Raw genomic sequence first — 17,150 nt, 5'->3', positions numbered from 1 at the left:
GGCGCTATCTTTCACAGTGCAGAGTGATTTTGCACTATAAAGAATCTATTTGGGTATAATAGCATGGAAGTTTGTCGCTGACCTGTGTCCCTGAACTATGACACACGAATATGTGGGCTTAGAACTAGTTTTGCTCGATACATTGAGAACAACAAAGAAGAACGAGTGGCGCTTCCTTCCTTGGTGCCCGGGATGGTTTGGAAAGTATCGCCTTCATCCTCCCCCACAGTTTTGCAATTTTGAAACCGGATCTCGCTCTCCGCGGAAGACAGCCGAGCTCTGCACCCCGGCCTGGCCCGCCTCACCCTGCAGGCCCGGCTTTCCCCCGCGCGCTCCAGGCTGGGCGCGGCGCTTGTGCGGAGCCGCCGCGGTGACACGGAACGCCGGCCGCCCCGGGCCGGGGGAGGCGCGCGCCAAGCGGCGACGGCGGGCTGGCCTGGCGCGCCGCGGCACTTGCTCACCGCCTCCCGAGGAAGGGCAGCGGGCCCCGCCGCTGCCTCCCGATGGCGAGGCTGCGGGATTGCCTGCCCCGCCTGATGCTCACGCTCCGGTCCCTGCTCTTCTGGTCCCTGGTCTACTGCTACTGCGGGCTCTGCGCCTCCATCCACCTGCTCAAACTTTTGTGGAGCCTTGGCAAGGGGCCGGCGCAGACCTTACGGCGGTCCCCCCGGGAGCACCCTCCCGCGTGTCTGAGCGACCCCTCCTTGGGCACCCACTGCTACGTGCGGATCAAGGTGAAGGGCGCCGCGGGCCTGGCGGGAGCGGGAGGGAGTGTGACCGCCGCGAGGGCGGGGGGGCGCCGGGCTGCTCCTTCCGAGACGCCAGCTCAGCGTCCCCTAGTGTTCGGGCAGGAGAGGAGGAGGGGTCGGGTCCCTGCGTGTCGTGTGTGTGTGTGTGTGTGTGTGTGTGTGTGTGTGTGTAAGAGAGAGAGAAAGAGAGAGAGAGATGCTGATAAACAGCACTCGGTCTTTGCAGGCACCTTGATTGGTTTCTGAATGTGGAACTTCTTTAATCAGGGTCCCATTATATTACGCCCCCCGCTCACCGCCCCCCCCCCCCCCGCCCCGCGCCACAACAACCCAGAATAAACCTGCTCTTTTTCCTACTGCAAGGGAAAGCTGTCTCCTGTCACCCTTTTGCCCTTTAGAGCTCAGATCGGCTGTAGAGAATTGTTCCTCGTGGCATCCTAATGTCTCAGGAGCCTGTTCTTGCCCAATTTTAGAGATAATAAGAGTAAACAGTCAGTCTTTGGGAGTCATGAGTTTATGATGATCACAGACGACTTAGGTTGCATGAAACAATAAGTAAATTGTGTGTGCTTGTGGGGAGGAATGCAGACTTATGAAGTCAGGGACCAAAGAAAGGAATGGAATAAAAAGTAAATCCAGCCTTTCCTGCAGACTATAATTGTTCAAGCTTCCTCACAGCCCACAGATATTCTGTTTCCTGATGCTCCAGGTGGTGAAGGGAGATAGTTCCCGTGATACACCCTGCAGTCTGACTCACAGGCCTTTCAAACCCAGCCTCATAAGAGGGGATATTTATGTCACCAAGTCCTTATTTCCTGTTAGGAGTTAAATTGCCCCACAGCTGAAGTTCAGAAGGGCAAGAGAACTTCTTTCTTGCCTGGGGTCGACATGAGAATTAAATAGGTTAATATTTATAAAAACAAACACGAAAAACTTAAAACAATGCCTGACGCATAGTCAGTGCAATAAAGTATATGTTAATTAAATCCAATCCAGTGCCCATAACATTTAATCCTCCAAGACTCACCACCAATAAAAGAAGTTATTGAACCTCTAGGAAGCCATTGTGCAACTGAGGGTAAAGTCAGATTTTGTTATCTCTGTCCAACCTGAGGAGTAAAAGTTGTATGAGAACCATCTGGAATTCCATAAAACACCTTTCCCCTGGCTCTGGCCGCCTAAAGAGCTTCCCCAGAGACAGAGTACAAAGGAGTGGAAAGAACATTGTCCTGGGAGTTAGGACAAGATGGAGATTCTGGTCACAGCCCTGCTCTCAACCATTTTATGACCCATGTTACCATCTTTGGGCTTCATCTTCTGAATCTGCAAAATGATTCTTTCACATCTGAAAACTCAGTTGCTTGAGTTGTCTGATATAAAAACCCAATGTCTCTGTTCAGCTTTTGGTTCGTTTTGTTTCCTAGCTTGCTTGCTTTCAGAGTTTTTTATTTTTCTGCTGTTCCCTCTACTTTCCTCCATTCAGCTTGCTTAGTATTTGCTTGAATTCCTGTCTCATCTCCCTGTTTTTTTAATTTTCCTTGTGTTTTCTTGTCTCCCACATGCAGAGTGAAGTCTTGAGCACTCAGGGCACTCTGTTATTAGAAACGCACACTGACATGACATGAGCAGGCAGCAAGGGGAACAGAACATGCAACACTCAAAATAATAATGTGGGAAGGAGAGACCTAAAAATAAGAGAAGGAGGTGTGAATTATATAACTGATTGCACAGCTCTTGACGGGCAAGCTGAGAAAAGTAGATGACTAGGATGTAAACATGGCAGAAATATAAATTCAGATTAGAATTATTTACATGTCCTGCAGCATTTGGGAGATGAAATGTGACACATCAGTAACATGCAAGTTACAAATGGTAAGATGAAAGTTACAAATTGTGACATTGCTTCAGAAGCTCATAATATATAAATTGACCTTGTACTAGAACAAGAAGAGAAGATACTGTCAAGGGAGTGTTGACAAAGTGAATCTGTCAATTTACCCTATTAATAGGGCATGGGGTTTGCTTTTCTTTTTGAAAATTAATGAAAGTAAATTTATTTCTTGATGTTAAAAATAAGGCAACTGAATGTCATAAAGATATTGTAAATACACAAATTTTTAAAAATAAGGCAAGTTATTATTTTTTAATGAAGGGGAAATGCTAAATATATTTCTTTGTCAATCAACACAAACATCACTAAAATTCCATGCCCTCTACTTTCAGGATTCAGGGTTAAGATTTCACTATGTTGCTGCTGGAGAAAGAGGCAAACCACTTATGCTGCTGCTTCATGGATTTCCAGAATTCTGGTAAACTTACCAACTAACATTTATTGTTATATTAAAACTTGCCTTATTTTCTCAGTTCATTTTGTGCTGCTGTAACAGAATATCACAGTCTGGGTAACTTATGATGAACATAAATGTATTTTCTCAGAGTTCTAGAGATTGGGAAGTTCAGGATCAAGGTGCCAACATCTGACAAGGGCCTTCTTGCTGCAGCATCACATGGCAGAGGAGGAAAGGCAAAGAGGCAAAAGGGACTGAAATTACCCTTTCATAGAGGCATTATTTCCATCCATGAGGGCAGAGCCCTGGTGACCTAACCACCTCTTAAAGGCCCCACCTCTTAATAGTGTTACAATGGTAATTTTTGAGACAGGGTCTTACTCTGTCACCCAGGCTGGGGCACAGTGGCATGATCACAGCTCACTGCAACTTTTGACCTCCTGAGCTTAAGCAATCTTCCCACCTCAGCCTACCAAGTAGCTGGGACTACAGGCATCTACCACCACACCTAGCTTTTTTTTTTTTTTTTTTTTTTGGAGATGGAATCTTGCTATGTTGCCCAGGCTGGTCTTGAAAGCCTGAGATCAAGCAATCCTCCCACCGTGGCCTCCCAAAGTGCTGGGATCACAGGTGTAAACCACCACACCAAGCCTCTTGTAATGACTTTTAACAGACCCTACTTTTTGATCATGTGCCCAGAGTTAATATTCCTAAATGTTCCTGAATCACAGCAATGGTTTTCCTCCTTAAAAGACCTACCTGCTACCATTTTAAATTTATATATTTTTTGAGGATGAAAACACATATCTTTTAATGTCTCAAATTCCTGAAACAGTAACAAAACCGTTTGTGTAGAGTATCTACTACAGACAAAATACAACACTGGGTAGGGAAAGGAGATTTTAAACAAACCAAAGATGTGGAGTGATTGTTATCAGGAAGATTTTGGTGAGGCTGGGGTGAGGAGAAGGCAGAGAGTAGAGCACTCATGGAAACTGAAAATGAACTATTTCCTGTGCACAGAGCAATAGGCTTATAGGAATGCAGGATAATTTACCTAAATATTTCACATTAGGAAGAAAATCTAGAGCCCCAAATACGTAATTATTAGTTACTATCTTCATTCATTTTTGTTGCTATAACAAAATACCTGACACTGGGTAATTTATAAAGAACAGAAATTTATTTCCCACCATTCTGGAGACTGAGAAGTCCAAGATCAAGGCACCGGCAGATTCAGAGTCTAATGACATCCACGTCTGTGTGTGTCCAAGATGGTGCCTTGTTGATGTGTCCTCTGGAGGCAAATAAACTTCATCATATGAATTTTGGGAGAACATATTCAGACCATAGCAGTTACCTAAGGAGAAATGTTCTGTTCTCTATTGACCCCACTGGGCCAAATAAGTACAGATGAAAGCAACGTATGTTTAAATTTTTTTTTTTTTTTTTTAATGAACATCTTTAAAAGAGGTAGTACATATCAGGAGGCCAAGGCAGGTGGATCACGAAGTCAGGAGATCGAGACCATCCTGGCTAACACGGTGAAACCCCATCTCTACTAAAAATACAAAAAAAAAAAAAAAAAATAGCCAGACCTGGTGGCAGGCGCTTATAGTCCCAACTACTTGGGAGGCTGAGGCAGGAGAATGGTGTGAACACAGGAGGTGGAGCTTGCAGTGAGGTGAGATCACACTACTGCACTCCAGCCTGGGTGACAGAGCGAGACTCCATCTCAAAAAAAAAAAAAAAAAAAAAGGTGGTACATATGGCAGTAAAAGAAAACCAGTTTTTGATAGCACAGGGCTATGAGAAATAGTTCATAAAGTAAATAAGTCAAGAAATTGATGTTTTTAAAAGCCCAGTTCCCTTAGTTGACTCAAAGGTAGAATATCTGATATATTTTGAAAGGTCTAGGACAATATCCTGTCTGCAAATCCTCCCTTACTATCTTATAACACCTAGAATTCCACCGTTACAGATTTCTTACCTCCTTTAGAGTCTTAAAGATTTTATGTCACTCAAAATCCTGATTTAAAATGCATCTAGTGCTGAAAGGATTACTACCTTAAGAAACTTCTTTTTTTTTTTTAGACAGTCTTGCTCTGTCACCCAGGCTAGAGTGCAGTGGTGCAATCTCAGCTCATTGCAACCTCCACCTCCTGGGTTCAAGTGATTCTCCTGCCTCAGCCTCCAAGTAGCTAGGATTACAAATGTGCACCACACCCAGCTAATTTTTGAAGTTTCAGTAGAGACAAGATTTTACCATGTTAAACAGGCCAGGCTGGTCTCAAACTCCTGACTTCAAGTGATCTGCCCACTTCAGCCTCTCAAAATGTTGGGATTACAAGTGTGAGCCACCGCACCTGACCCACTTTAGTTAATACTTTGTGAGTGAAAGGGACTTTATGAATAAATGTATTGAGGATGTTAGTGTACTAGGAGGTATTAGGCATTGAAGAAAAGAGTGGAGGATAGCAAAGACACCTATACCTAATAATTTTTCCAGAGTGAGAAGTCTTCCTTAGAATATTTTCCCTGCATGAAGATCTTTTTCCCCTTCTGGATTGATGTGCATAAATAAACATAAGTCATTTTCCTGTTATGCTTTGATCTGTTCTTTCATTCATCTGGAGACAGCTCAATGAGGTGGTAGATTAGCTGCCCAGTGCAATTCGAGCATATGCATGTGGTCTCACCTCATGGAGTGCATGGCATAATTAGTTCACAATAAAATGTTACTCTGAAACACTGATCAAATCTGCTTAACATAGCATGGGCAGTACATTCTGGCTCAGCCACTTATTTGCTGCAGAACCCTAAACAATCATCTACAATAATGTTGCAGAGTTGGGTGAGGATGAAGAGTCAAAACATGAAAAATCTGGCCCCAGTGAATATTCAGTAAATGTTCATTTTCTTCCTTCATTCCCATTCATTCAGTGTGGAGATCCATGTGTCAGATAATAGTTTCCTAACTCTGGTGATGATAGTTAACGTTTTCTGAGCATTCACTATGAGCCAGGTACTCTCTTGTTTAAGTTCTGGAATACATGTGCAGGTCATGCAGGTTCGTTACGTGGTAAACGTGTGTCATGGTGGTTTGCTGCATCTATCAACCCGTCACCTAGGTATTAAGTAGAGCATGTGTTAGCTATTTATCCTGATGCTTTCTCTCTCCCCACCCCCCACAGGCTCCAGTGTATGCTGTTCCCTTCCCGAGCCAGGTACTTTTATAAGTGTCATATATATACCATCTCATTTAAGCCCCATAGCTACCCTTCTGAAGTTGGCAGTGCCAGAAAGTCAGGTGCCCCTTGTTTTTGAAAGTCAGGGCTGACCTCTGCAACTTGTTCTCATTCTATAGGAATTATAGTAATCTGATCGGATAACATGCATGGATTTTTGCCTTTCAAATGTCACACCTTATACAAACATTCAAGAAGTTGTTAAAAAATCAGCCAACAATATAAAAATACCTTAATTTAACATTTTAAATCATCATCCTAAATAAAATTCATACATCGGGGAGATGATACTTAACTTTTTAGAAAGAAAACATTTGAAAGCTATTTTCTTTCTCTACCTCACACCAACCTCAGTACTTGTCCATCCTTATTCCTCTGGAACTTCACCTCTTTACATGCGGAGCAATATACACAAAGATAAAAATGAACCTACAACCACTTTCATACAGGGCAGTAGATGCTCTCTGTCATATTCTAAGAGATTTTGTGCATGTTTTTCACAGTCATGTCTCATTATTTACTCCTTATGAGAGCCCTTTTGCAAAATAGAAATGGCTGGTGATTCTTGTTCTAGAATCTTCAGGGGATGAAACAGCCTAGGAGGGGTCCAGCACTGGTCCCTGGACATCATTCCCATTTGCTCCCACAAAGTCAAATCTTGAATGTATCCAAAAGGGATCTGGTCATTGTGAGGAATGGTTTAGTTTTTGGGAAGCTCCTAGAGATATTTTCACTCTGAAAAGCCGTATATTAAGAAATATGTGAAGATCATAGATAGGCATGTGTCCCTTCTATTCACTAAATCTGTCATATGTTTCTCCAGTAAGAACATTGCTAGAATTTAAAACAGCAACAACTACAAACGCAGATAGCTCAGCTACTCAAAATAGATCATATTGAATCCATTGAAGTTTGCTGATCATTAATCTGAAAGCTACCTGGTTGTTTAGGGAGCATCTGAAAATATTACATGGAGATTGTTGGTAATCAGGTATCCCTGGAGTCATATGCTAAACCAAGACCTCTGTTGATGCTCACTCTGTCTTTCCTTTCAATCAATCAAATTGCCACTCTTACCCATTATGAGGTCTAGTCAATTCCATTGAGGTGCTAGTGGAAACAAACAATAGGGAAAAAAAAGGTCTTAGAATTTAGGACAAAACTCTAGGGTTTACGTTTTAAGACAAAACTCTTATTTATTTTTTTCATTTTAAAGGCCAAAAAACTTCATGCGTGGCATTTCAAACCAATTTCAATTTATATTACAAATTTAAATGTTATTCCTCTAGCAATTAAGTTTTGCCTAAATACACATGAAAGTGTATGCTTGATTATAGGTTAAGTAGGTAATAAATATTTGATACAGTGAAAACAAACAAAAAAGCCATGAATTGATCATGTGTGTGAAAGTGCTTTTTAAACAGAAAAGCACCATACAAATGTAACATATTATCTGCATTTATCATCATTGCCTGAGAATAGCTGTTGAGAAATGGTGATATTTAATGTATACAATCAGCTGTTACACAGCAACAATAAAATCCTGGGTCTTCTTAAAGTCTAAAGGAAATATTAAGCAAGATACACATCTACAGGACCTTTGACTAAATTAACCCCAAATAAGGCTGTTTGTCAAAGGATGATCTTTCTCCCACTCTCTCTCTCCACTTCAATTTGCATCTCCTTTAAAAATATTTTGAGCTGAGGCAGGCAATTTCTTTGAGTCGTCTTCGTCTCCAGCTGTATGGAATGCATGCGTCATCATTCAAGTGCTGAGGCAAGTGAGGGGCCTTCATCATACAGCTGAGCAGAGAAGCTGACAGCTATGGCATTTCTCTGTGGTAAAGAGGAGGATGAGAGTCTACATCTGAAAGTGGCTAGCCTGGTAAAACCAGGAGCCCTCCTTAGGTAAAGAGCTACACTGGGAAAGAGATTGGTTATTTTTCCCGAGTGTCCTCTGCTATTACCTAAAGCTACCAGAAAAAAGGCAATGTGGATGAAAATAGTTTTGCTTATTTATAATGTTTTCAGGGTTACTGCTTTTGTAATGTGTTTCATTCCTGTGTCAAGGAGATCGTTTTCGCTTTATTCACGTAAATGATGTGTCCATCAATCTGATACTGGGGTGACTTCTTTTTCAGTTTAGGGCTAACGTGTAAATCAAATGTGTTCAATTTATGAACTTCAGGAAGATGACAGTTAAAAATTATTCCTTAGTAATTTATTAAAAACATGCAGTTGCCCTATTTCTTAGAATTGTTTAGGATATTGTTTGGCTTTCAACTCATTGTTAAAAGCAGTAGCTGGATTTATTTTTAAGGCAATTTAAATTATTTCTAATATGACATGGAGGCATCATGTTTGCATAATCCCTAATCCAATTCTAAATGTAAAATGTTGCAGGATTATATACATTAAGTGAAATTTCTACCTTGAAATTTCTACCTTGAAAATCCTAAATGAAGACACGGACCCTTAAGGTACTGAAACCACGTGCAGTTCAACAGAAATTGAATACAAATTCCCCAGTAGGAATTTGGGACCAATAAATGTCATTGTCTCAAGGTTTGAACTGGGACAAAAGTCCTACTGCACAATGGGTACTTCTAGCACTGTCATTACTCAGTGTTTTTATTTGATTGTTGTTTCACTTATTCAACATATCTTTATTAATCTCCAGCAGGGGTTAGATATTCTCATAGACAACCCAGGAAACCATCTCGTGGAAGAGCCAGGTATCAAAAGTGATGTGTGCCTCAGCCCTGAAGAGTGCACATACAAGTGCGGAAGGGGCCCACGCACCCCAGCTGTAATGGAGAGAGCTGGGAAGTCTCCTAGAAGAGGAGATGCCCATTGTGATAAGGAGTTAACCAAGGGGTGAGAGTCAGGGATTATGGAGTAATAGGAGAATGGTGGGGAGTGATGGTATTTCAGACAAAGGAAACCATATGAACAAAGTCATAAAAGCAAAAACCAATATCTCTATTTGTTCACCTATTTCAACCTAGTGCTGCAGAGGCAGTACAACATGGACTCTGGGGCCAGACTCCCTGGGCTAGAATCCTGGCTCTGCTGTTTACTGACTCTGTGACCATTGGTACTTCAGTTAACTTTGCTTTCCCTCCACTTCTTCATCAGTTAAGTGAAGATAATAATAATACCTACTTCATAGTATTGTTTTGAAGATCAGTATTACCATACAAGAAGCACTTAGAGTTGGGCCTGACATGTAGTAAGAATGGTATAGATGTTAGCTCTTTTTGTTATAAAGCAAATGACAGAGTGTAAAGTAATCTGGCTGGAAGATTGAGCAATAGTCAAATCTTTCAGATATTTTTCTGCTAGAAAAATGAGCTGGAGCTTCATGTTATGAGTAATAGGGAGTCAAGATTTTCAGCAAGGAAATGACATGAGTTTGTGTCTTTGCTACGTCACTGGTTTTGTAGAAGATAGAGCAGAGGGGAATGAAAGGGACACACTTAGACCAAGCAACAGGCTGCTGCCTAAAAGGAGGCCTGAATTAAGGTAATGATAGAATGGTAGAAGGGAATGTTTAAATAAATATTTAAGAGGTTAAATGAACAGAACTTTATTGATTGGGTATGATGGATTATAAAGAGGGAAGAATTAGGCTTCAGTTACAAAGACATAAAAGATCAATTCAAAATTTTAAGTAAGGCAAATCAGAAAAAATACAATCATATGTGTTGATAGATGAGTATCTTTAAGGAAACAAGCTACTTTATTTGTTACAATCCGCAGACAAGATTAACAACATTACAGCCTAGCCAAAAAAGACACGTTTATTTTATTTTATTTATTTATTTATTTAAGACGGAGTTTCACTCTTGTCACCCAGGCAGGAGTGCGGTGATGTGATCTCGGCTCACTGCAACCTCCACCTCCCGGATTCAAGCGATTCTCCTGCCTCAGCCCCCCGAGTAGCTGGGATTATGTCCGCCACCACGCCTGGCTAATTTTTGTGTTTTTGGTAGAGACGTAGTTTCACCATGTTGGCCAGGCTGGTCTCAAATTCCTAACCTCAAGTGATCTGCCCGCTTTGGCCTCCCAGAATGCTAGGATCACAGGCATGAGCCACTGCGCCTGGCCAGAAGACATGTTTATTAGCATTTTCTTTTTTGTTATTCTTTTTCTGTGTTTGTTTTTTGTTAACATTTTCAAATCCATCTTAGTTGGCAATGCTTTGGCAGATTTTCATAAAATATAAATATCCTAGTGATAGATCAAAAAATTCCATATTCATTCATAATTCCAAATATGTGTCTGACACTCTTCCTGATGATGTAAGATGGTTCATTTGTTACAATGATTTTTTTTTCAGGGGGGAGCAGGTTCTGGCTCTGTCACCCAGGCTACAGTGCAGTGGCGCAATCACAGCTCACTGCAAACTCTGCCACCTGGGCTTAAGCCATCATCCCACCTCAGGCTCCTGAGTATCTGGGACCACAGGCACATGACACCATACTTAGTAAAAATCTTTTTTCTTTTTTTTTTTTGAGATGGAGTTTGCTCTTGTTGCCCAGACTGGAGTGCAATGGGACGATCTCAGCTCACCTCAACCTCTGCCTCCTGGGTTCAAGCAATTCTCCTGCCTCAGCCTCCCAAGTAGCTGGGATTACAGGCATACACCGCCATGCCTGGCTAATTTTGTATTTTTAGTAGACAGGGTTTCTCCATATCGGTCAGGCTGGTCTCGAACTCATGACCTCAGGTGATCTGCCTGCCTTGGCCTCCCAAAGTGCTGGGACAGGCGTGAGCCACCGCGCCCAGCCTAATTTTTTAATTTTGTGTAGAGACAGGGTTTTGCCATGGTGCCTAGGCTCCTGAGCTTAAGTGAGCTGCCTACCTTGGCCTCCCAAAGTGCTGGGATTACTGGTGTGAGCCACTGTGCCTGGCCTGTTTGTTACATTGATTTTACTGTTGTGTGTCACTTCGTATCACTGCCCCCCTTTCACTGTTGGCTTATAATCTTATATTACAATCTTTACACTGGTTTATAATCTTAACATTCAGTTGTGTTAGCTTGCCTACTGCACTCCAAAAGTATTTTCAGACCATAATCTCCCACTTGGCTTGTGTCAGATAATTTTACACTGTATTTCCATGAACAAATGTGCACGCAGATGCGTTTTTTTAAATGCATATTTTGAGTCCCGTAACATAGTGAGTCACTTTTTAAAATCCATGTCTTTTTTTTCTGTTGGTTATCTAAAATGGGTTTGCTTATTTGAAAAAGAAAATCTCATGGATCTCTCTATTTCAATTAATACTGCAGTTCCATGATCAAGCAAAGGGAGAATGCCTGGCTCAGCAGTGGCCTCCAGAACTTGGCTGCAGCACTGTGGCTATTCTAATTGGTCAGTGCTGGTGCCATTTTGGTTGTTAAATGTTTTTAGTATCACTCTTGCTTATACTCATGGTTCAGGATCTTCTCCACAGAATTTTGCTTTAGCAAGCAGAGGTTTATCTTAAATGATTGTTTCATTATTAGATTATTTCAGTGATAATCTTTTTTAAAAAAGCCTTCAGACTTTTTCACCCATAAATAAGCTGTGGTTATTACTAAAACATTGACCCTATTTGACAATGGAGTAAGGTGCGTAAAATCTACTTTTCAGATAAACATAATCAATTTATTATCTAGAAATTTGGGCTGTAAAATAACTAACTGTTCATAGTACAGATTTCCTGGTGGCTATACACACCATTTAAGAAAAGCTTAAAAAATTGACTTATTTGGCCAGGCACAGTGGCTCACGCCTGTAATCCCAGCACTTTGGGAGGCCGAGATGAGTGAATCACCTGAGGTCAGGAGTTCGAGACCAGCCTGACCAACATGGAGAAACCCTGTCTCTACTAATGGAAAAAAAAAAAATACAAAAATTATCCAGGCGTGGTGGCACAGGTCTGTAATCCCAGCTACTTGGGAGGCTGAAGCAGGAGAATCGCTTGAACCTGGGAGGCAGAGGTTGCAGTGAGCCAAGATCCCGCCATTGCACTCCAGCCTGGGCAATAAGAGCGAAACTCTTGTCTCAAAACAAACAAGCAAATGAAAAATTGACTTATTGGCCAGACATGTTAGCTCACACCTGTAATCCCAGCACTTTGGGAGGCTGAAGCAGGAGGATCACTTGAACCTGGAGTTTGAGCCCAGCCTGGGAACATAGCAAGACCTTGTTTCAAGTTTTAAAAAATGGACTTATTAAGACTTATGTAAGTACAATGATTTTAGTATCTGATACTGTGTAGTTTCTGTAAATAGTGGCACTTTGTTACCCTCCACTGGAATTGGTAAAAAGATAAAATAATTCTAATAGAATGTCAGTGTTTCCTTCTCAAGTAGGTCTCTTTCTTGCTTACTTGCAGCTATATATCTGTTATAAAAATAAGGAATTTCTTACAGTTTTCCACTGAGAAAATCTGAAATGTGGCCAGGTGCAGTGGCTCACACCTGTAATCTCAGCACTTTGGGAGGCTAAGGCATGAGGATCACTCCTGAGCCGGGAGTTTGAGACCAGCCCTGGCAACATAGGGAGACCCCGTGTCTACACAAAATTTTTAAAATTAGCTGGGTGTGATGATGTGCACCTATAGTCTCAGTTTTTTAGGAAACTGAGGCAGGAGGATCACTTGAGCCAAGGAGGTTGAGGCAGCAGTGAGCTGTAATTACACCACTGCACTCCAGCCTGGGTGACAGAGCAAAACTCGTCTCAAAAAAAATAAAAAAGAAAATAAAAAAAATTTGTAATGTTACTCTTTGTTCTAGTAAATATGGTATTTTAAATGCTTCCTTTTTTCCTGCAGGTATTCTTGGCGTTACCAACTGAGAGAATTTAAAAGTGAATATCGAGTTGTAGCACTGGATTTGAGAGGTTATGGAGAAACAGATGCTCCCATTCATCGACAGAATTATAAATTGGACTGTCTAATTACAGACATAAAGGATATTTTAGATTCTTTAGGTAGGTTAGTTTGAAACAAAACAACTCTTTTTAAGGGACAAACATTCAACAAATTGTGAATCGATGACATCTTTTCTTGGGAGGATGCATATTCCATCTCCTCAAATTATCTGGATCCTGTCACCATGGTTTCAGGTAGTCAGCCCAAAATATCTATACAGGAAATTTAAAATGATGCATCTAGAGCAACTATTCCGTCTACCAGCCAAGAATGACTTTTCAGATTTGTTTTTAAACATAGACCTAATGGCCCGGGTGCTGTGGCTCGCGCCTGTAATCCCAGCACTTTGAGAGGCTGAGGCAGGCAGATCACCTGAGGTCAGGAGTTTGAGACCAGCCTGGCCAACATGGTGAAACCCTGTCTCTACTAAAAATACAAAAATTATCCAGACATGAACCCAGGAAGTGGAGGTTGCAGTGAGCCAAGATTGTGCCATTGCACTCCATCCTGGGCAATAAGAGCAAGACTCTGTCTAAAAAAAAAAAAAAAAAAGACCTAATGTATGCTGTTTATTATTTTCAGAAATAATTATTGAAAATTTTATTTTTGTACTTAGAAAATTTATTTCTTTAGAACACACACCTAAATATTCATTTTAAAATGTTATAAAATACAGATGCACTTGCATTATTTCTGTTGTTATCCATCAGTTAGAACCACATAATATTGTGAAACAAACCACCCCAGATCGGTGGCATAAGGTCATAACCATTTTTTCCTGTACTCATGGATCTGCAGGTTAACCATAGGCTGGACTCCTCTGGTCTTCACCTCAGGCTGCAGGTCCAGCTGGGACTGGCTTCTCTCTGTGAGTTGGGCTGGAGTCCAAGCTAAAAGGGAGTGGCTGCCTGAGGGAAGCTTTTCTCCTGGCAATGGTAGAGGGTGAGCTCAGCTGCACAAGCTCAAGTTTCTACAGGCAGCCCATTGGTCAAAGCAAGTCATATGGTGGAGCCCAAAGTCGAGTTATACATACAGCCACCATGAGACCAAAGCAAATCACATGGCCAAGTTTAAAATCAAAGGGCAGCAGGTAGACTACTGTGACAGTAGGGAGAAGGGGAAAGTAAATATTTTTTTAACAATAATCCAATCTATTAATACTATATCCCTTTTGACTGAAACCAAGCTGCTACCATCAATATGTTAAGGGAAGCAGTATAGTGAGAAACACCATGAAATGAAAGCCACTTTCTACAGTAATCTAATGAGAGCATAGATCAGGCCAATATTTTTAGGGGAGAAAAAATGGATGGGGTCTGGGGGTGTCACGTACAATGTTGTCATTTAGTTTGATTACAGTAAAAGAGACTCCGACATTGATTTTGAACAATTATGTTTCAGATTTTGTGATAATTCAGTCAGACCTGGCCTAAATTTGTCATCATGAAATTTTTAGGCAAATAATTAATATAAACAAGATTTATCTGTGTGTGTCGATGCCTATGTGTGTGTATTAGTATAGTGGTGAGGAGTGATGGTGAGAAGTACTTCCTTGAAAGAATTAAGCAATTTTAAGTACTCCAGGAATAAATTACTAATGAATTTTATCCATCCATACAATGGAAATCCTGTAGGAATCTCTATTAATCAACATTTTAACCTACTTTAAATTACTGAGTGATTACATAAAATGAAACTGGTGCAAAATTGGTGCTATAATTAAGACTTTCCATTACTTCAATTTGACTTCACAGTTCCAAATTAGTGACAAACTTTCTGTGTTGAGCTGTACATAGGATTTATGAAGTTAGGGAAGAAATAGATGCTTCCTGGAAATAAAGATTTATGAGTTGGACATAGATGAGACATTTATAATTTTACTATAACTAGAAATTTCTGAGCATTCAAAAAAAGAAAATAATCTCGCTTTTGACTTCATTATGTGCAGTCTTTTTTTTTTTTGAGACGGAGTCTCGCTCTCTCACCCAGGCTGGGGTGCAGTGGCCGGATCTCAGCTCACTGCAAGCTCTGCCTCCCGGGTTCACGCCATTCTCCTGCCTCAGCCTCCCGAGTAGCTGGGACTACAGGCCCCCGCCATCTAGCGCGGCTAGTTTTTTGTATTTTTAGTAGAGACGGGGTTTCACCGTGTTAGCCAGGATGGTCTCGATCTCCTGACCTCGTGATCCGCCCGTCTCAGCCTCCCAAAGTGCTGGGATTACAGGCTTGAGCCACCGCGCCCAGCCCATTATGTGCAGTCTTTACTATGGTTTCCAAACTCAGGTCCATGGGACCAGAGCTGAGAAACATTAGCTATTTCAGATGTTTTTTTGTTTGTTTTGTACCCCTGTTCCCCCGCCGCTTTTTTTTTTTTTTTTCTTTTTTAGAAACAGAGTCTCAGTCTCGTACCCAGGCTGGAGTGCAGTGGCATGATCGTGGCTCACTGCAGCCTTGAAGTCCTGGGCTCAAGGGATCCTCCCACCCCAGGCTCTACAGTTGCTGGTACTACAGGTGGGCACCACCACACCTGGCTAATTTCTTTATTTTTTTGTAGAGATGGCTGGTTTGGTTGGGGGTGGTCTTGCTGTGTTGCCCAGGCTGGTCTCGAACTCCTGGCCTCTAGAAATTCTCCTGCTTTGGCCTCTCAAGTGTTGGGATTATAGGTATGAGCCATCGCACTAGCCTATTTCAGATTTTTTAAAAAATATGGATTCCTGGCATAGATTCTCAATCTATAGGTTTAGAGTGGAGCTATGTAGGTGATGTACAGACAAGTTTTGGAACCACTGAACTCAATATCTGCACAAAGTGCATAATTAGGATAAGATAATGAAAAGAGGTGCTTTAGAAGTATAACTATTTTATGTGAGGTAACAGTGTACTCACCTGTTTCTTTTTAATGATGTCAACATTTATTTCTTGATTACAGGGTATAGCAAATGTGTTCTTATTGGTCATGACTGGGGAGGCATGATTGCTTGGCTAATTGCCATCTGTTATCCTGAAATGGTGATGAAGCTTATTGTTATTAACTTCCCTCATCCAAATGTATTTACAGGTGAGTTCAAGTTTTATCAAAACAGTTCTGCTAATGTGACAATTCACTCCTGCCACTGACATTTTGGATTAGAAACAGCAAAATTTGGTTACTATAATATTTTAAAACTAAGTGACTAAACCATGATAGCACATGACAGTGTCAGATACCTTGGTTTTCAATCTTCTAGGGGAATCTAAGAAAATTTAGCTTTATACTTGCTTACATAATTTTATTCCTTCAAAAAAAGATTTTACTGTTACTTGGGGAGGGATAAAGGGAAACATACAATGACATTGCTTTGACAGTAATGAATCCTGACAGCCTAGAAATAAAATCTCCTCTTGCTTGACTGCTTTGGCTGTCAGGAATAGCAGTATTCTTTAAAGCAGTTCTCACATTTTTGGTCTTGGGCTTCCTTATGCTCTTTTTTTTTTTTTTTGAGACGGAGTCTCGCTCTGTCGCCCAGGCTAGAGTGCTGTGGCCGGATCTCAGCTCACTGCAAGCTCCGCCTCCCGGGTTCACGCCATTCTCCTGCCTCAGCCTCCCGAGTAGCTGGGACTACAGGCGCCCGCCACCTCGCCCGGCTAGTTTTTTATATTTTTTAGTAGAGACGGGGTTTCACCGTGTTAGCCAGGATGGTCTCGATCTCCTGACCTCGTGATCCGCCTGTCTCGGCCTCCCAAAGTGCTGGGATTACAGGCTTGAGCCACCGCGCCCAGCCTGCTCTTAAAATTATTAAAGACCCCATTGAGCTTTTACTTATATGGTTTATAAATATTCACTGTATTGGAAATTAAAATAGAAATTTAAAATATTTATATGTTAATTCCTCAAAAGAAATAAACCATTACATGTTAACATAAATAACATATTTTAAATGAAAACTAACTACATCTTCCAAAAC

General features: G+C 41.3%; 1 protein-coding gene across 1 annotated transcript in view; it reads left to right on the top strand.

Annotated features, from left to right (window-relative positions):
• The first annotated feature begins 256 nt into the window (after positions 1 to 256).
• EPHX4 (epoxide hydrolase 4) overlaps positions 257 to 17,150 on the top strand; it is a 35,962-nt gene continuing 19,068 nt past the window's right edge. Inside the window, exons 1-4 of the mRNA XM_033198228.1 lie at positions 257 to 734; positions 2,973 to 3,058; positions 13,111 to 13,268; positions 16,136 to 16,264. Coding sequence (XP_033054119.1) covers positions 504 to 734; positions 2,973 to 3,058; positions 13,111 to 13,268; positions 16,136 to 16,264 — 604 coding nt within the window. The 5' untranslated portion in view covers positions 257 to 503. The remainder of the gene's footprint in view (positions 735 to 2,972; positions 3,059 to 13,110; positions 13,269 to 16,135; positions 16,265 to 17,150) is intronic.

This window comes from Trachypithecus francoisi, unplaced genomic scaffold, assembly GCF_009764315.1.
Source record: "Trachypithecus francoisi isolate TF-2019V2 unplaced genomic scaffold, Tfra_2.0 Lachesis_group5, whole genome shotgun sequence".
Classification (NCBI taxonomy): domain Eukaryota; kingdom Metazoa; phylum Chordata; class Mammalia; order Primates; family Cercopithecidae; genus Trachypithecus; species Trachypithecus francoisi.
This window is presented reverse-complemented; position numbering and strand designations above follow the sequence as displayed.